This window comes from Neophocaena asiaeorientalis, unplaced genomic scaffold (assembly GCF_003031525.2).
Source record: "Neophocaena asiaeorientalis asiaeorientalis breed wild unplaced genomic scaffold, Neophocaena_asiaeorientalis_V1.1 scaffold106, whole genome shotgun sequence".
In the NCBI taxonomy this organism is placed as follows: Eukaryota; Metazoa; Chordata; class Mammalia; order Artiodactyla; family Phocoenidae; genus Neophocaena; species Neophocaena asiaeorientalis.
This window is the reverse complement of record NW_020172597.1, coordinates 3846752-3867330: the sequence shown is the minus strand read 5'-3', so window position 1 is coordinate 3867330 and position 20579 is coordinate 3846752. Positions and strand designations below refer to the sequence as shown.

At 46.4% G+C, this 20579-nt stretch overlaps 1 protein-coding gene across 5 annotated transcripts; it reads right to left on the bottom strand.

Annotated features, from left to right (window-relative positions):
- Nucleotides 1-4233: 4233 nt before the first annotated feature.
- Nucleotides 4234-19511, bottom strand: LOC112395555 (peptidyl-prolyl cis-trans isomerase E). 5 transcript variants are annotated; one of them, XM_024738817.1, is made up of 10 exons: nt 19449-19511; nt 18303-18401; nt 16502-16545; nt 15820-15846; nt 14273-14354; nt 13647-13747; nt 11288-11411; nt 5966-6151; nt 4781-4923; nt 4234-4583 (listed from the first exon to the last, which is right to left on the bottom strand). In XM_024738817.1, the coding sequence occupies exons 1-10, from the start codon at nt 19477-19479 to the stop codon at nt 4515-4517; spliced, it is 906 nt and encodes a 301-aa protein (XP_024594585.1). In that variant the 5' UTR covers nt 19480-19511; the 3' UTR covers nt 4234-4514. The 5 variants fall into 5 exon arrangements, with proteins under 5 accessions (XP_024594585.1, XP_024594586.1, XP_024594587.1 ...); XM_024738818.1 differs by lacking the exon at nt 16502-16545; XM_024738819.1 differs by lacking the exon at nt 16502-16545 and having other exon boundaries at nt 19457-19505.
- Nucleotides 19512-20579: the final 1068 nt, after the last annotated feature.

Genomic DNA, 20579 nt, shown 5'->3' with positions numbered 1-20579 from the left:
AATTTTTTTTTTTTTTTGTAAATTTTTTTTTTTTTTTTTTTTTTGGCCGTATGCGGGCCTCTCACTGCTGTGGCCTCTCCCGTTGCGGAGCACAGGCTCCGGATGCGCAGGCTCAGCGGCCATGGCTCACGGGCCCAGCCGCTCCGCGGCATGTAGGGACCGGGGCACGAACCTGCGTCCCCTGCATTGGCAGGCGGACTCTCAACCACTGCGCCACCAGGGAAGCCCCGACAATTTTTTAATTTGGTATTTTTAGGCCCAGCCAGTGATTAGCTTGGTCGGGTACACCAAGAATGTCTGTCATATTATCCAAAGGTTGGTAGATGTGGAGTACACCTCATCTACCAATCAAGCTGTGCACAGCAGGAGTGGGGTTACAACCCTTTTTCAAGCAGAACAACTGAAAAACAGTAAGTTATTGCTTATGTACCTGGCCGTCAGACTTCCAGCAACTTTTGCCATCCAGTTACCAAATGAAATCAAATAGGAAAAGCCCCGAGGAGTGGAACAGTTGTGAGTGGACACGAAGCCCATGTATGTTATCCCGAGAGTTATCTGTTTGCTTAGCCAAGCATTGCAGCTGCAGTACCCTTGCTCAGGGCCTGGCTTGTTTACCTGGCCAACTAGAATAAATAAGGGTGGTCAATTCAGACTCACTGACATCAGTAAGAAATCAGTGACAGTTGATAGGCAGGGAGGACACGTAGGGAAAAAGGCTAAGGTGAAATGCACAACAGTTTTGGTGTTTGCAGTGCAATCCCGGCCTCAAGACCAAGTCATCATAATGTGAGGTTCACTGTCTTCAAACTAAGGTAGCAACATGTTCTGGAAAAATCCCTAAGAAATAGGAAAAGAGGCAGCACAGCAAGAACACAGATTTTTGGAGGCAAATGGATTTGAATCCTGGTTCTTCTTCCTCTGTAGAGCAGGATACTGGCTTTCCTTCCAAGTTATTTAAAAAGATCATATATGGACACAAACATTTAGGACAACATCTGGCATGTAAATGCTTAACAACTGGTACCTGTTGGTATTATTACAAATGAATTTGCTAGTTTTGAGCACCTTCTGTGCTTGTCCACTAAACCTCTCCTCCTCCCAGGATGTATCCTGTGGTGTTTTATTTCAGAGCTGTGCTTTTCCCACCGCAATCCTTTGAGGGCAGGACTTGTGTTCTCACCTGCTTTAAAGGCCTGGGACAAGTGCCCAGTTATGCAGGCCAGGGCTGTGACACTGTGCTCTGTGTTCCCAGAGACAAGGGGATCCCAGTGGCCTGCTGAGGGCACTCAGCACCACCAGGTGCCCTTTTGGCAGTTTAAACAGGGGTTGTCCATCCCAAGTGTTATTCCTTATGAGGAGGCCTTTTGTGAGCATTTGACCCACTTTTTAAAAAAATGTGCTTTTCATTTATTACAAAAGTAATGCAGTTTTGGAGAAAAGTTCAGAAAAAACAAAAAATAAATTCAAATCACTATAATCCTCTAAGTCAGATAAACATGCTAGAAAATTTTTGAATTTATTTCTAGGCTTTTTTCTTAGAATACATATAAAATATAGATGTTTACATATTACAGATAGTTATTTGTACAAAATTGGGATCATACTGTATTATATAAACTGCTTTAGATGTGCTTTTCCCATTTTATTATATGGTGTAATTTTCCCTGTTAATAAATATTTTTTGAAAATATGGCTGTCTAGTTTTCTATCACCTAACTCCGTAAGACTCAGTTTTCACCACTAAAAAGTAGGTCCCACAACCTCTTTCTTGTGCTGGCAGCATCTGGAGTGGACACGCTGTGAGAAAGTCCAGCAGTCACAGGACTGGTCCCAGGGCTACACCCCCGGGTCTGTTCCTCCATGCAGCCCTCACAGGGCCTGCACAGATGGGGCCCGGCCCTGGAGGAGCTAGTGAGGGGATGCATGAGCAAAGCCAAGCCCCACGTTCTCAGTCCTGGTGCTGGAGCAACAGAGCAATGGAAACGTGGACGGGGAGGCCAGGCAGTCCCAGGAAGGCAGCTTTGACCTTCAGCCTGCAGCAAAGGCCCCACAACGCCCCGGGTCCACTTCCCACAAGCCAGAGCCCTCCTGAGCAACAGAGGGTCAGGTTGAGCAAGGTGGCTGGGCCACTGCTCCCCACACTCTGGGCTCCCTGTCCTGCCTGGCACAGTAGGGCCCAGACCAACCATGGAGACCATGGAGACCATGACTGTCTCCCCACAGGCCTGGGGTTGCCCTGCTGTAGACTGAGGCTAGAGCTCAGGAAACACCCCAGGACTCCATTATGACTGATGGGGAGATGGCCACACTTCCGACCCCAGCTCTGCCACGTCATCTTGGGTGACCTGAACAGTCATGTCACCTGAGCCTTGGTTGACCTCTTCACAGGGTTCTGGTGTGGAAACAGTGGGTTAACACCTGTGGACACCCAGAGAGGCACTGGGAAGGCCACTGTAGCTCCAAACCCACTGAGCTTCCCAACCTGCTGGCTGGTCTCAAGCTCCCTAGGCTGTCAGGAGTCGGTCCTCTCTTGGGGGGCTGGCTGTACTAAGCTCTTCATACATACCCTTTCTTGGCTCTTATAAAAGCCCTGAAGTCACTGCCATCACCCTGCTTCACTAAAGCCTGCCCTAACGCTGTGGGCAGTCAGGTAGACTGACCTGTGACGGCCACAGTCTGCACTCAGAGGGGGCGCCTGGGCCTTGAGATGGGGGGTCTCTTTTGGCAGCTCCATAAGGATCAGGGGTAACTGTGGTACATCTGAGGCCCAAGGAAACAGAAACCTGGTCAGCTGCAGCAAAGGGGGCACAGCTGAGGGCCAGGAGTCCACTTGGCACATGGGAGCCAGAGGTAGAGCCAGAGTGCCATCATCCCTAAACAGGAGCTCTCCTGGGGTCACCAGGGCCAGGGGACAACAGGCCACACTCCTGCCTCGTCCAGATTTCTACTCAACATGTAAAAGCCCAGCCGGGTAGACTCTGAACGGTCTGAGTGACCCCACCCCAGAGGGAGGTATCTAGTGGCTACAGGGCTCAGTCTCTGCTCAGTGCCTTCAGCAGGTCAGGGTTCCTTTAAAGCCACTTGGCTGACCAGTCCATGGAGGGCAAGCGGAGAGAAGCCAGTCTGACTTGAGCTCCAGGAAGTGGCTGCACAGAGGGACCAGACTGTGAGCTCAGCATGGGTGAGACCACTTGTCTCATCAGTGGTCAGCAAACTTTCTGCAAAGGTTCAGATAGTAAATATTTTAGGCTTTGGGACGGCATTGGTTAATTTTGTGTTTATAGCTAAGCCATGCTATCAACTTTCTAGCCAAGCACCAGTCTGGATGTTTCTGTGAAGGTATTTTTCTGATGTGACTGACATTTACATCAGTAGACTTGGAGTAAAGCAGATGACCCCTCCATAATGGGGGTGGTCCTCATCCAATGAGTTGAAGGCCTTAAGACAGAAAGACTGGGATCACCTGAGGGAGGAGGAATTCTGCCTCCAGACGGCCTTTGGACTCAAGCTTCAACATCAACTATTTCCTGGGGCTCCAGCCTGCTGGCCTACCCTGCAGCTATCAGACTTCTCAGCCCGCACGACTGCAGAGCCAATTCCGTGAAATAAATCTCTTTCTCTATGAACATATACGCACACCCTACTGGTTCTGTTTCTCTGGGAACTCTAATACAGGGACCATACAGTATCTGTCACCAGTTACTCAACTCTGTCACTGCAGTGAGCAAGCAGCCACAGACAATATGTAAACAAATGGGTGTGGCTGCGTTCCAATAAAACTTTATTCACAAAAACAGGCAGTGGGCTGGATTAGACCCAACGGGTTTGCTGACCTCTTGTCTCCTGACAAATAGGTACAGTACCTGGCATGGAGAAGGCATTTTGAGTAATAAAATACCATTTTAAAAACCTGTAGAATGAAAGTGAGCAAATGAATCACGGAGACTGAGCAGTACACCCACTGGCTACGAGACTGGCAGCATGATTTGGGAGTGGAGGCACTGTAGATAGGAACTTTTCCACTGTCTTTGATTCCCATGGTCTTGACAATGGTCTGACAAGGGTATCTGGCTTGAAGATATATCACCCGACATCTCAGGGAATTGCCCGAGGGAAGAAAGAAAAGCTGTGGGGAAGACGCTATTTCCTATTCCTTCACCAACCTGTCTCGGGGGGCAGTTTAGCTTTAGATGCAACCTCTGACAACTCCCAGGAACTAGCTGGAGGCAGCAGTACAAAAAAGAGAATTTATTTTACCAGAAGAAAACGTCTAGCATCCACACAGGTGAGCCCAGGAGAGGCCCTAGCCTGGAAAGGGCACGCACAGCCGTCCACGGTGGGGAGGGCAGCACCCTGGCCCACGGCCCCACTTGGGGAAGAGCCAGAGGCGGCCCAGGCCGTGCCTGCAGAGGAGCTGCCCCTCGCTGACCCCAAGGAAGGGCCGGGACACAAAGCCCTGCTTGCTGCAAACGGGACACCTTGGCTGCCGGTTCCCCGGGCTGACAGCTGCCCTCTCACACGTACTCCCCACAGTCGGAGATGATGACCTTCTGCTTGGGTTTCCCGTCCTTGCTGCCCTGGGCCTTTGCAGGCAAAACAGAAGAGGAGGAATCAGGGGAGGGAGGGAGGGTAGAGAGGAAAGGGCAGCTCAGGATACCCGCCCCGCCCCCTGCCCCCCCACCCCCAGCAGCAGCAGCCGTGGCCTCTCTCTCCAGGCCCTGGAGCCCCCGCTCCTGCCCTCCCACACGGCTGTGCACCGGGGGCCCGGGCGGCCGCCCACCTCAATCTGCCGCAAGACGTCCAGGCCTTCCGTGATCTCCCCAAATACCACGTGCTTGCCATCCAGCCAGTCCGTCTTGTCACATGTCAGGAAGAACTGGGAGCCGTTGGTGTTTGGGCCAGAGTTGGCCATGGAGAGCAGGCCTGGGGGAGAGAACGACCACATCGACCCTCTCCACCCTGCTCCCGGCCCTGAGGACGTCTGGTAGTAGAGGGAGGAGCGTAAATGCTGCTGGGAGGGGGGAATGGAATGAGGACCTGGAACTGACTATTGGCAAGATGGAGGCTGCCAGCATCTTTGAGAAGAGTGGTTTCAGTGGACAGGTGGCACTAGAAGTCGGTCTAGTGGGGGACAGAGAGAATGGGAGGCAGGGAGTCTACATAACTTTTTCAAGAAGTTTTGCTTACAATGGGGACCAGAGGCATGGGTGATAGCTGAGGGGGTACATGAGTCAAAGACTTTTGAAAGATGGATGCTGTGCGCTTTTATGCTGAAGGACTGATCTAGCAGAGCAGGGGAAATGCGTTACACAAGGCTGCAGGGGTACATCCACAGAAGCCAGGTTCTGAAGTAGGGGAGAGGAGTAGGGGTCCAGGCCACGAGCAGAGGGAAGACAGCTCAGCCCCTGTACTTGGAGGGAAGTCAGAGCGGGCATGTGTGGACAGATGCAGGAGGCCAAGCATCAGCTGAGGCAGAGGGTGACATGAAGGCTTCGGGAATGAAGGAAGGGATGGAATTGTTATCTCTGACCAGGACTGAGTGTTAACTAGGGAGCTCTATCTAGTACGGCTGCCGAGGGCCTCCTGCAGAGCTTTGGTCATAAATTTCAGTACAGTTCTGTGTTTTTTCTAGTTGCTGGGGGACCAAGCACTGAACTTTTTTACTGGATGAGCCTGACAGAGCGAGGCGGGTAGTGGGGCTGAGGGAAGACAAGGGCTTACACTGGCCGACCACAGAATGTAAGCTAGGCCGACAGGGAGTGCGGACATGGTTGGGGGATGGGCAGTACATGAATGGAAACAAGCTCACTCTGCTTAGCCAGGCCCAACGCCTCTCCTCTGTTCACTGGGTGGGTCCCCTCCAGACCCCCAACCTGTCAGCCAGAACCACAGCCCATCACTCCCCCCACACAGTCATCCTGCCCCAGCCCAGCCCACCGATCACCAGCCACTGATCGGGTCCCACCTGGTCCCGTGTGTTTGAGGATGAAGTTTTCATCGTCAAACTTCTTCCCGTAGATGGACTTGCCCCCAGTGCCATTGTGGTTGGTGAAATCACCACCCTGGCACATGAACTGGGGGATGATGCGGTGGAAGCTGCTGCCCTTGAAGCCAAAGCCCTTCTCATGGATGCACAGGCAGCGGAAATTCTCTGGCGCCGAGAAAGGAAAAGGTACCCAAGTTAAAAAACAAACCAATGAAACCTCTAACTAGGCTCTGAAAAACTGTTGTATTTGTTTAATGTTCATATTTTCATTTCAAAATATGACATGCTCATTATAAACCTTTGAGATACTGACATCTTGAAGGACTAGAGGGGATTCTAGTTAAAGAAGGAGTGAACACATGCATTCTAGCTCTGTTCTACACTAAACTGGCAGTAAAGCAATTTTTTAAAAGAAAAACCAAACAGGATCTTAGAAAAAAAACACAGGGGCAACTCTTTGTGACTCTGGATTTGGCAATGGTTTCTTAATTGTGATACCGAAAGTGTAGGTGACAAAAGAAAAAACAGGCAAATTAGACTTCATCAAAATGAAAACTTCTGTGCATCAAAGGACACTCTCAACAAAGTAAAAAGGCAACTCAGGGAAAGGGAGAAAATATTTGCAAATCATTATCTCTTAAGCATTTAACATCCAGAATATATAATGAACTCCTACAACTCAACAACAAAAAGACAAACAACCCAGTAAATAAATAGGCAAAAGACTTGAATAGACATTCCTCCAAAGAAGATACACAAACGGCTCCTCCCCCTAAGCACATGAAAAGATGCTCCACATCATTAGTCATTAAGGAAATGCAAATCAAAATCACAATGAGATCCTACTTCACATCTACTAGGATGGCTATAATAAACAGAAAACAAGTTTTGGTGAGGATGTGGAGAAATTAGAACCCTAATACGTTGCTGGTGGGAATGTAAAATGGTGCAGCCACTGTAGAAAACAGTTTGGCAGTTCCTCAAAAAGTCAAATTAGAATTACCATATGACACAGCATTTCCACTCTTAGGTAGGCACCCAAAACAATTGAAAACAGGGATTTAAACACATATTTGGGGACTTCCCTGGTGGCGCAGTGGTTAAGAATCCACCTGCTAATGCAGGGCACACGGGTTCGAGCCTTGGTCCGGGAAGATCCCACATGCCGCAGAACAACTAAACCCTTGCGCCACAACTACTGAGCCTGTGCTCTAGAGCCCACAAGCCACAACTACTGAGCCCATGTGCCACAACTACTGAGCCCACATGCCACAACTACTGAAGCCCACAGCCTAGAGCCCATGCTCTGCAACAAGAGAAGCTACTGCAATGAGAAGCCCACGCACCGCAATGAAGAGCAGCCCCCACTTGCTGCAACTAGAAAAAGCCCACGCACAGCAACGAAGACCCAATGCAGCCAAAATAAATAAATAAATAAATTTATATTTAAAAAACACACACACATATTTGTACACAAACGTTCACAGCAGCATTATTCACAATAACCAGAAAGTGGAAACAACACTCAAGTGTCCATCAACACATGAATGGATAAACAAAATGTGGACTATCCAGACAATGGAATATTATTCAGTCATAAAAATGAACAAAACATGGATACACAGATGACCCTTGAAAACACGATGATAAGTGAAATAAGCCAGACACAAAAGGACAACTACTGTATGATTCCATTTATATGAAATGTCTAGAATAGCAAATTCTGAGAGACAGAAAATAGAATAAATGTTCCAGGGCGGAGGGGAGAGGAGAATGGGGAGTTGTTGTTTAATGGGTACTGACTGAGTTTCTCTTTGGAGTGGTGAAAAAGTTTTGAAAATAGATAGTGGTGATAGTTGTACAACATTGTGAATGCAATTAATGCCAGTAAATTGTACACTTAAAAAATGGATAAAATGACCAAAAAAAAAAAAAAATAGGAGCAAGAGAAAAGACAACAGCAACAAAAATCTTTGAAACCTAGAAGACAAATAGATGAGCCATAACTGATATAGCAGACCTAACAAACCTGAAGCTTAAGCTGGTAAAGCCGAGAGCAATTCGATTTATGCTGCAGAAATGCCAAAAGCTCAGAGCCAAGAATGAAGATGGCTCTAAAAACAGTAAGTGTGGTTGAAAGCCTGTTTAAAAAAATAGCTAGCCCCCAGATCCTCTCCCTTCCCTGGCCCTGGCTGCCGGCTGGAGGTCTGCCCTCTGGTATGTCAAAGCAGAGGGTCTATGCTCTGGGATGCACTACACATAGCCGAGGGTCGAGGTACCATAAAGACAAATGGAGATCAAGTGAAGTTTATATACTGTTCCCACCCCCCCCAACCATGATGGCAAAGAGCTGTAAACAGGACCACTAGCAAGAGACTAGAGTCTTCTCTGTGGACTCCGCTTTGTCCAAGAGACTACAACTCAGGAATACTGACCATCCAGGGTCCAAGAGAGAGAGAGAACCACCTTGCAGTGGAAGCCTCAGTCAGCAAGCCTTACCAATATCCAGGGAGTTTCCAAGCAGATTTTTAGGGCCCTAGTCTTAAAGGCATCTAATGTGAAAAGCAAAGACCAAAACAAGCAAACAGACCAATAACAAACAAAGCAAAACAAAATTTAAAAACTCAGAAAAAAGTAACCTGAAACATAAGCTGTATAGGAAAAAGAAGCTTTAGTAATCTCCCAAGATGAAATGGCAGTACATGCATGAAATAAGCACAGGATGCTATGAAAAAGGACATTTAGGAAGGTTCCAGAATGAGAGAAGAGAGAAATCAGAAGGGACAAATGCAAAGAAATAATCCAAGGAAATTTTCCCAAACCAAAAGATAGGACTGTCCTGATTGATCGGTGTGGTATGCGGAATAATGGCTCCCCAAAGATATCTATGTCCCAATCCCTGGAACATGAGACTACGTTATGCTGTACACAGCAAAAGGTACTTTGCAGATGTGATTAAGATTATGGATGTTGAGATGGGGAGAGTAGCCTAGATTATCCAGGTGGGCCTAATACAATCACAACCTTTCCCATCTATAGTCAGAAAGAGAGTTAGAAGTGGATGGAAGAGGAGGCAGGAGAGAATAGAAACATGAGAGGGACTGGATCTACCACTGTTGGCTGCGATGATAGAATAAGGGGACCACAAGCCTCTAGAAGCTGGGAACAGCCCTCAGCTGGCAGCCCACAAGGAAATGGGTACCTCAGTCTACAGATACAGGAAATTGAATTCTGCCAACAACCTCACTGTCTCTGGAAACAGATCCATCCACCCCTAGAGCTTCCAGTAAGGAATGCAGCAACCCAGCCATCATCTTCATTTTAGCCTGCTGAGACCTGTGTTGGCCTTCTGGCCTTCATAACAGTTAAGATAATAAATTTATGTTCTTGTAAGCTGCTAAGTCTGTGATAATTTGTTACAGCAGGAAGAGAAAACTAACATAATAGGGCCCACTGAATATCCAGCATGACGAATGGAAGGAGATTTACTCCAAAGGCACGCTGTTTCAGAACACAGGACAAAGAGACACTCCAAGCCTCCAGACCAGTGTTACCTAACAGCTATTAAGCATTTGGATAGTGTAACTGAGGAAGTGAATTTTAATTTTATTTAACTTGAATTAATTTAAACTTAAATAGTCACATGTGGCTAGTGACTACCATACTGAACAGCTGAGCTCTAGGCAGAAAATTTTAAAAAGGTTTTGTAAAAAGGACCAAGAATCAGAATACTAGACTTCTCTACAATTTTACAACCAAACCATCAAGCAGGAAAGTAGATATTTTCACACATCAGTCTCAAAAAACTTATCCTCCAAGCTCTTTTCTCCAGAAGCTACAGAAGTATGTCTTCTACCGAAACAAGAGAATAGACCAAAAAAGACAACAGAGGTTCCAACATAAGCGAAAATAGGAGATCCCATGACAATAGCTATGCAGTGGTGTCTGGAAAGCAACTGGTCCAGGCCAGAGGAGGTCAGAAGGCTCCAAGGAGGAACAGTGAAATTGACAGAATATCTGATGTATTTGAACATGATGAGAGATTTATAGAAGCAGGAGAATTTCGGAGAGACTCAGGAATATATGCACAGAAGACTAAGCAAATGTGAAAACAAGACAATTATGAATTCCAGGGAAAACAAAGTGCTATGTATGAAAGGAAGTTATCACAGAATGATGCTTACATAGTTAGAATAACCTATGACCTAAACACAATTATGGTAACAATGTAAGGAGGATGAAGGATCAGGGAAGGTGATTTAGAAAGCTAATTCCTTATCTTCTGAAGTGGGAAGCCAATAGATGCCTAAAATGAAGAAAAAACAAAGTAGCAACATAAATCTGTTATCTACCAATATGGAGGTAAAAACCAAAAGAATCAGCTAAGAGGGGAAATTGGCTGCCTCTGAGAAGCAGCAAAGGAGGGGATGCGGCAGGATGGGAGGACAACATGGGGGCACTGCTGTTTTTCAAAACAAGCTTTGTGGAATTAACATTCTAAACTATATGTCTATATAATAAAATTTAGATTAAAAGAAGAATAAATAGAAGTCAATATTTAGCAAATGAAAAATACTCAAGAAACTGTTAGTTAACAGTAGTTACTTCTGGAGAGTAGGACTAGATGTGGAGAAGAAAGAAAGACTTAGGTTTTCAATTCATTGCCTTCAATATTGTTGGAATATACTTATGTGTGTATACTTTTTTTTTTTTAAACCATGAATACACATTTACTTGTATTAAATAAAAAACTATTATTAAAAAGTAGTAAACCAGGGACTTCCCTGGTGGCGCAGTGGTTAAGAATCCACCTGCCAACGCAGGGGTGGTTTCGAGCCCTGGTCTGGGAAGATCCCACATGCTGTGCAGCAACTAAGCCCGTGAGCCACAACTACCGAGCCCACGCGCCACAACTACTGAAGCTCGCGTGCCTAGAGCCCGTGCTCCGCAACGAGAAGCCACCGCAATGAGAAGCCCAGGCACCGCAACAAAGAGTAGCCCCCGCTCGCCGCAACTAGAGAAAGCCCGTGTGCAGCAATGAAGACCCAATGCAGCCAAAAATAAATAAATTAATTAATTAAATAAATTTATATTTAAAAACAGTAGTAAACCAGCACTTCTAAAGCTTCAAAAATGCCTGCTCTGACTCATCTGTTAATAGATCCCAGGATCCGAGATGCCGCAAATCAACTCAGGTCAGAAACAACGTCAAGGACACAAGAACTAAGGCACTGAGAACCTTGGAAAGGCTCACTGCTCAGCTCCCAGCTTCCTGGCCATCCTGACCGGAGTCCTGCTCACCTGCTGTCATGGGAACGATGTCTGAACGTAGGAGCATCTGGATGCGGCCTGCTGGCTTGTTCCCAATCTTGATGTCCATGTACACCTGAGGGTTTGACCGGGCCTTTTTTACAGCGGGCTCTCCCTAGACGCAGGAGAAATGGCCAGGTTAGAGAGAACAGCCTGACTCCCCGACTAGGAGAGCGAGTGTTCTTCTGAAGACACCTCAGAACCCACTGCAGCGAGCGGGCTGAGCAAGGCACCGACAGGAAAGGCCTTGGGCCCTGATGGGGCTGCAGAAGGCGGAGGCCGTGGCCATGGCCCCCAGTCAGACACCCAGTGACAGGAGACCTCAGCACTGTCTACCCGGAGCCCCACCCCTCAGGCATTTTATCTCATCTCACTCCCTGAGACACGTCAGCTCGCTTCGCCTTCACTCTCCCCTGCAGTCACAGAACAATGCTTTTCTGGCTCAAAACACACAACTCTCAACAACTTCAACTTCCAGTTCAAGCCCACCCACCTTAGTCAGTTAAACGGACCCACTTCTGCAACACCACCCCCTTCCTCTATGCTTAGCCCTGCATATCCACAGGCTGGCTGCAGTGGAAGCAAGGAGTGCTCAGAATGGAGGTGGTTGGGACCTTGCTTTATACTCCAAGTAGACAAGGCTGGGCAGAGGAGATATTTATTACAGCTGTCACATTTGCTCCAAAGAGAAAACTCAAGTGTTCTTGTTTGTGCTTCAGTTTGACAAACTCGCTGAGGCGTCACGCTGGGCACTGAGGACGCCGTGACTATTATCTGCTGTTAACAACAGCAGTAGCATAGTTGTAACAGCAAATACTCACATAGCACTTGCCATGTACAGGGTACTATTCTCAACGTTTTAGGTAATCAGCTCATTTAATCTTTACAACCACCTGTGAGATCAGTGCTACCTACCATCATTCCCATTTCATAGATGGGGAAACTGAGGTACAATGAAGTTCAGTAACTTGCCCAAGGTCACAGAGGTGCTAAGTGGTGAGCCTGGAATTCACACCTAAGCCCCCCATCCCCCAACCAAGTCCATGTTCTTAATCACATTACCCCACCTCACATTCCACATTTTTATTAACAAGGCCTTTATTAATACGAGGCCCCTATCCTCACAGAATTTACTGACTAGAAAGGGAAAGGCAATAAGCACTTGCGTAGCCTTTACAAAAGCAAAGACATACAGGGAAATACAAAGACTGTTTTACCAATAGCGTAAAGTGGGGACTACAAGGTGAGAGGCGGGCAGGGTCAAGGCTGGGAGAGTCCCCCCGCGACTTTATCTCACGGGACAGGTGATGGGCAGCCACTGAAAAGTTCTCAGCAGGAGAGTCAGATGATCCATGGTATGCTTTAAAAAGATCATTCTAGCTGCCTTTATAAAAGATGGGAGGAGAGCAAGGCTGCAGCCAGAAGGCTAGTTAGGAAGCTATTGCAATTATCCAAATGAGACGAGAAGTTACATTGGGACGATGGAGTAATCAGGGGAGGATGGATTCAAGGAAGATTTAAGACAAAAACTTGGCAGAATATGATGTTCTGGCTCTATTTTAAAGAGGCGTCTAGAGTGACCTAGGGTTACTCCACTGACTGAGGGCCATTTATGTGCTCTGCTTTGCATCTGGATTTCTGGCTGAGGTCAATGTGGATGGATGGTGGCAAGGTGGTGAGTTTGAGAACACAGGAAGAATGGGATTAGAGAAGGGAGGGCGAGACTTGCAGCAGAAACATCTGAAGCTCAGGACTAGAAACAGAGGCCAGGAAAGTCAACAGCACAGGAGAGGCTGTGCAAAATCAGAGTGACTGCCACTGTTCTGGCAGAGAGGGGAGAGGGCTGCTGTGAGTCAAGAAATTCAGAAGAACAACGTTTAGAAGAAGGGGAGAGGCAGCCTGAGAGGCAATGGTTAGAGAGGTATGCCGAGAATCAGGAGGAAGTGCCAAGGCGGGTTCTCTGGAAGGGAGAACCTCAAACCTGTGCCCAGGCTGCCAGGAAGGTACCCCCACCCAGCCCTGCCTCCCCTGCATCAGGACAGGAAGCCCCAGTGATGGGGGGGACTGATGAGGCAGGCTGCAGTGGTGCGCTCACCACCCCTCCCCACCTCAGGCTTCCTCCTCGTCGGCGGCAATCACAGAACAGAACCCAGGCAGAGCTGAGAAGCTCCTCACGCAGAGCACAAGGACAAGAGGCCTAAAGCTTCCCTTTAGTTCACTCATTAGCACCTCCACCAAAACACTAAAAGCTCATTTTTCATTCTCCCTGCTTTTGTATATATGTTTGCAAATTTCCATAAAAACCTAAAAAACGAAGTCTCCTGTGGGAAGTGCCAGCCTTCAGTCTCACCTCCTGGGTTTCCACTTTCGGAGGCTCTGACCCTTCTTCCTCTTTATTTTCCTCAAGAGTCTTCCCAGAAAACTTCTTCAACCAGTCATCATCGGACCAAACTGAAAGGAAAGAGGCAGGCAAATGAGAACAAATTCAAGCTATCAGCCAGCTGCTAAGTAGCTGCTTTGGTCAGCAAAGCAGAACATGCTCTGTGGCCCTCTCGGCCACAGGACTCCACTTTGGGAACTCCCACGGTAAGGAAAGTTCCCACCTTTCAGAGACTGCCAGCCCTGAAGCCCGGCTCTTAGCAGGACTAAGTGAAAAAGCTATGCCCCAGGGAAAGGTGCAGCCTTTGCCAGTCCCAGCCCTTGACGGAACCTGCCAGGAGTGTTCAGAAAATGGGGACAGGTAAGAGATCAGGCTGCGTTTCTCATAAAGCAAACAATTACCCTGGCTTGGCTGAGAAGCTCAAACTCTTTTTATTTCCCCACAAAGGTGGCGCATGTCCTTCGCCAATGTAAACCATGCTCTACTCCTGTCCACCAGAGTAGCATTCAGCTCCCACTTCCAAGAAAATCGGGACAGAAAGGCAACCAAGGCCAAACTGGAGGATGTGATGGGGAATCTGTATTGCTCCTACTCACCTGGTCTGGAAGAGCCTTCCTTAATCCTCATGGGTTTTGCCAAATTGACACGAATTGTCCGTCCAAAGAGCTCAGACTCATTCTGAAAAGATTGAAAATCCAGCTGCTTAAACTCTGTTAGGTTAAAACAAAGTCAGACAGCTTTCCATTTCCTTCTGAAAAATCTGAGACAAGCTCATGACTTGTTCTCCCTTAACCCCTGAGCCCCTAGCACCCAAGCTATGCACCTACTGCAAAGCAGTCTGTAGGTTGCAGGGAATTTCCTCCCTGGAGCCATCACATACCTCCTTTCTTTCTTTTCTTTTTTTTTTTTAAAGTTGAAGCATAGTTGACTTACAATGTTTCAGGTGTACAGCAAAGTGATTCAGTTATACTTTACATATATATGTGTGTGTGTGTATATATACATATATATACACACACACACACGCATATATATATACACATGTATATATATTCTTTTTCAGACTTCTTTTCCATTGTAGGTTATTATAAGATATTGAATATGGTTCCTTGTGCTATATAGTAGGTCCTTGTTGTACATCTATTTTATATATAGTAGCATGTATCTGACCTTTCTTTCAATACCACCAACGACCTGTGCTTCCAAAGGTGACTCTGGGTTCAGAGCACTCTGAAATTAGAAGGAGAAATGCAGTTTCCAAGTACCCGAGTTCACCTCCAAAAGTCAAGATCAGCTTTAAGTGGTGAGAAATGGTCTCTCTCTCTCTCTCTGAGAGCTGAGGAATATGTTTGGTGAATGGGAAACAGAGAACAGGAATAAAGGAAAACCTTATTATCCTAAGATAACTGGTACCAGGAAAAGTCACTGAATGTGAATTCACTTAAGGCAGTGAAGAAAATTTCATGGTAAAAAGTGAAGGGAAAAAAGATTGATTGGGAATTTACTGTGATGAAACTAAAAATAATGAAAATAAATGTCTTATAGTTAAAATTCAGGTTTAATTTATGTGCTAATTTATAGGACAAAGATGTAATGGATGCTGATTAATCTGTAGTATTTTTCCAACAAAATACTATCAAAATATCAGTATGATATTTTTGCATTTCTTATCTGCTGTGAAAATCATAAGCATCTTGAAGAGGGAATACATAATCAAGAGCTACATCATTTTCCCCAAGGAGCTCTCCAGGCTATTCCAATCATTTGCATCAGTAGCATAACCTATCTTTATCCTTGTCGAATTTCTCTTCTCAATTGTTAACTGGTCTAACACTTCATGAAATCCTGCCTCTTTTGTAAAATATGCAATTTCATTGTGCAATCAATTTGCATTGTGTTTGCAATTTCCTATCCTAGACTCAGGCAGCCAGTGAGAGACTGGTCAACAAGGATAGTTAGCATTTACATTATTATCAAATTGATCAAAAGCGATCAATTCACAGTGAATATTTTCATATGATGATAATCTGTACTTGCCCATGCAACCTTGTAACTTTGGAGGTTCAGCAAACTCATGTATGAATAAGTGCCCTCTGTACCACCAAAAAGCAACTTCTGTAAGAAGGAGGATTCCTAGCCATACCATGTTGTCGATAGCTGCTGCAGCATCCTGCCAAGGAAAGACAAGGGACAAGTTTAGGCTTGCGATATATGTGGAACCTAGAAAATGGTACAGATGAACCGGTTTGCAGGGCAGAAATTGAGACACAGAAGTAGAGAAAAAATGTATGGACACCAAGGGGGGAAAGCGGCAGGGTGGTGGTGGTGGTGGGATGAATTGGGAGATTGGGATGGACATGTATACACTGATGTGTATAAAATGGATGACTAATAAGAACCTGCTGTATAGAAAATAATAATAATAATAATAATTTATTAAAAAAAAAGTTTAGGCTTGCAGTCAAATGCTTCTTGTGGTGTCTAAACAGGAAAAGGCCTATTTATACTCCCTGCCCAGGCTGTATGTGTCTAACAAAGTGCACTTCCTGGGTGACTTCAGCTATTGGCTATTTCGTGGAAGACAAAGAAATAATCACCAGTGCCACAAGAGCTCTGCAGAGCAAGAGGCGCAGGACCTGTGTGCGATGTTAACCACAGCCTACAGTTTGATTAAGTGAGGGAAACTTTCCTTCAAATAGCACTTCTTATCTCTCTGGAAGCATCAGCACCCCAAAGCCCAACCAAATGGAGAACAGCTCCCTTGGTAATCAGTAACGATAATGACACAAGCCAAAGACTTAACATAGGTAACAGAATTTTCTCACCTCTGCCAACTCAAATTCAACAAAAGCAAATCCTCGGTGCTTTTCTGAAAAAAGGCAAACAAAGCCAAGCAATTATCATGTGGGGCAATGGGAGGAAGCAGGTGGTCACGAGGAAAGTGAAGTCAGTTGCATGCCTTATCCATTCATTTGAAATTCTACACAATCACGATTTAGGAAGAAGGAATCTTAACTCTTTGATTCTTTCTAGTTTAAATAACATTTCAAGCAATATTAAACTGTTCTGTAGTGAACAGAGCTGAATAATCAACTATAGTTTTAATCTCTAAAAGCAGCATTCAATTCTTTTACCAAAGCCAAATTAAAACCTTAACCTTTGCGTGCAGGAGCTAGAAAAATGAAGTCATTTAACCTACCAATTATTCATTCCAAGCATACATTTTGAACATCAACTGTGCATAAAGCATGAATCCTAAAACCTGGGTAAGGACACTGTCTTTATCCTCAGCAAAACACTAATCTAAGTGGAAAGGCCAAGTGCACAACAGCACTAGTTTAATAAACCAATTAACCTTAGAGAGTCAATATAACCTTATCATTTTTATAACATATAAAGATCCCAGGGAGGTTAAAATTATATGCAAGGTTGATGACACAGCTGAAACACACAACTCGACTCGGGACTCAGTAGAGCACAGGTTGCTAAAACCTCAAAACACGTCTTAGGACTTAACGAAGCTCACGTTCTTTCGTCTTGGCCCAGAAAGAATTCAGTGAGAAGCAAAGTGACAGGCAAGAAGTGATTTATTAGTATAGGACACTTCTGAGAGATACAAGGGGGCAGGAAAAGACAGTGCCCCACAGAGAACTCAGTGGGCTACATACAGTTTTATAATTAAAGGAAAAGTGGGGAGGGGGAGAAGACCACCTTCTTCCTCATTCTTCGAGTCTTCCATAATTAACTCCTCCTACAGGTTGGGCAAGGGAGTTTTTGACCCTATCTGGTCCAACCTGGACTGTCATGGCGCTATGGAAATGAGCAAAAAGGCGGTAATATACACTAAAATATGGTAAATCACCTCAGGTTCCAGCATAATGTCACCTTTCCCCTATGTTTTTGTTTTTAGTGTGTGCAGAGAAGCGTGTCCTAGGGATCATTAACTTACTGCCCTCAACCAGCAGGATGCAGGCATCACTGACTTGATGTATAGTTTTGTTGTTAAGCAAGCCTGCTTGGTTGCACGAGTTAAGCAAGCCTGCCTTCTTGAGTGATCATTAACTTACAGGAGTCTGCCAAAGTTCCCTCTCTATCTACGATCCCCTAGTGGGATTTCTAAACTAGCTGCCTACTCTATCCCTATCAGATCTGGGCCTAAAACCCCAATCTTAAAAATGACAACAAAGGTTAAAATAGAAAACTGAACTACAAATGTGATACTAATTGATGGAAAGCTTATTCCCAGGTACACAGAGGCTAAGGCCCCACTGCTGAAGCTGGGCTTTCCTGCTACCCTGTTTAATAGCACAGCCGCCAAGAAGGGAGCAGGTGCGCTAGAGTGTCTGGCAGGTAGTTCAAAACAACAGATCTCCATGTAGCTCAAAACCTATCTTCCTACTGGCTAACTGAAAAGTTTGTCTTTGCTCAAATGCAACAGATGGGACTCTCTGCAAAGCATGTTACAGCTCACAACCACAAGCCTCAGAACAGCCCTTCTGCACCAAGATCACTGTCATGCTGCCCAATGCATATTTAGAATGCACTGTGATATAACTTAAAAAAAATTTTTTAAGCTCTTTTCCTTGCAGGAGGATTCTGAGCAGGTGAGACACTAAAAAGACTTACCTGTTTCATAATCCAGAGGAATCTGGATATCTGTGATGTCTCCAAAAGGGATAAAAGCAGCATGAAGAACTTTGTCATCCACCTCCTCTGCAAGTCCACCTGCAAAGAAGCCAAGGGCCTTCTGAGACACTGTCCTCTATTCTCTCAAGACCCCGCCCATCTTGAGAAGTCCCTGCTGTAAAGTTAGCATGCTACCACCAAGGGGAGGGGTCTTTCCATCCAGTCCTTTGCGTTCATAAACATCCCTCTCATATGCTCCCTCACACCTACTTATGATGCACACCCCTCTCTTCACCCTTCTTTCAGACCCTCATCTAGCCCCAGGATTACTGCAATAGCTTCACAACTGACCTTCCTCTCCTCCACAAAGCCAACTAGAAAGATCCCGGGAATGTGCAGATTTTAACCCATCACTTCCCTGGTTAAACTACTTCAAAGGTTTCCCACTGTCCTAAGGATAAAGTATAAGCTTAGCAGTATATGCAAGGCTCTTCATAAGCCCCTGCCCACCTCTTCAGCCTCTTTCCCTTTGATTCCCCGCAAAATGATACACCTGCCTCCAAGTGTGAGGCTATTTTACACCTTTGGGATTTTGCTCCCTTTCAGTAAACACACTTGCTTCTACTTCAGCTACCTGGCTAACTCCGGCTCATCTGCGGCGTCACCGCATCCTCAGAGCTTGCTCTCACCTCTCCAGATGGAGGGGTCACTTCTCCCCGCACCCAGGCCCATATCACCAATGTCCGTCCCCACCAAAGCGCTCATCAAACTGTGCTACTGAGGTTATTCCCATTTTTAGCCGGCTAGTCTGGGAACTCTTTTGCTAAGGGCAACAGCGGGGGCTGAGCCCTCACTGCTGTGAACATAAAGTGAATGGGCGCGAGGATTCAGAGTTCCCTAATATTCCTCCACCACTGCCCCAGGCCCAGGAGGTGAAGAGATTCCTGTCAGAGCCTGGCGGACTTGGAAGAGCTGCAAAGATCGTTACGTCTCAGGCTCACACCCTGAGGCCAAGCAAAACTGCCAAAGATACGGCCTAGACAGCTGCTCGCCGCCCTCCGCGCCCGGAAACCTGTCCAGCTCCACACCACGGCCCACTAGCTGCCCGGTTCGCCCAGACTCCACCCAGAGCCCGCGCCTGCTCACCCACGTACAGCACTCGCTTGGTAGTAGCCATCTTGCTCCCGCACTCTTCCGCCGGAAGCCTACGCTCAGCCCGCCCCCTTCCCCAAGGCCCCGCCCCCGGGTACCGCTCTCGCAGACCCCGCCCACTCCCGCTTAGGCCCAACCCGCCTCCGGCTCTCTTTGAGCGGCGGGCGCTGTACAGGTGTATCTCGGTGGGTGTACAGCGCTGCCCGCGTTCCGTGGTGCTGAAAACAATCCTGTGAGGAGTCAGCCGGTGTCCGCAAGTAATAAACTACCAACAAACTACGGTCCGCGGGCCATCCTGCCCGTCTGTTTTTGGACAACCCGGGAGCTACAAATGATTTTTACATTTTTAAAGAGCTGGAGAAAAAAAAGATAAGAAAAAGAAACGAAACAAGAATAATATTTCGTGACATGTGAAAATTATATGTCATTCAATTTTCATCAAAAAAATTCCAAAAAAATTTTATTGTAATCCAGGCTTGCCCATTCCTTTTAGTATTGATCTGTGGGTGCTTTCAGGATGCAAAGGCAAACCCAGGGCCTACACAGCTTGAAACATTTACCATCTGGCTGTTTGGGAAAAGCGTTTGCTGACTCTTGGAATAAATCAGCTAATACATAAATCATTGATTGACTTAAGTGGTACAAAGTAATGGGGCCACTTATTTTAGATACAGCAGTTGGTTAAGACCTCCCTGAGGCCACATTTAAGCTGAAACCTGGAGGAAGAGGAGCCAGAGAGAGGATGGAGCAGGGAAAAGGGTTTCAGGGAGAGGAGACAACTTCTGCGGATCAAATGAACTGAAAGGCTAGGTGTGGGAGCTGGGGCGGGGAAGGGCATGAAACATCAGGCAGGAAAGGTGGGCAGGGGCTGCTTGATGCAGGGCCCTGTAAACCACGTGGAGGATTTGGGGGCTTTGAGAAGCTACTGAAGGTTGTGATAGGGAGTTACATTGTCACATTTATGTTTTAAAACAATGCTCTGGGGCACTTCCCTTGTGGTCCAGTGGTTAAGAATTCAACTTCCAATGCAGGGGACACAGCTTTGAACAAAGAGCCTGCGCCACAACACAGAGCCTGTGTGCCACAACGAAAGATCCCGCATACCACAACTAAGACCCGACGCAG

Bases quoted from the DNA above. Each gene is read 5' to 3' on its own strand.
- LOC112395555 (XM_024738817.1), bottom strand. From the start codon at position 19,479: ATGGCTACTACCAAGCGAGTGCTGTACGTGG. The intron at 15,847-16,501 runs GTGAGAAAATTC...TTTCCTTGGCAG, and splicing joins TTGAATTTGAGTTGGCAGAG to GATGCTGCAGCAGCTATCGA. The intron at 11,412-13,646 runs GTGAGACTGAAG...TCCTGCGTCTAG, and splicing joins CGAAAGTGGAAACCCAGGAG to GGAGAGCCCGCTGTAAAAAA.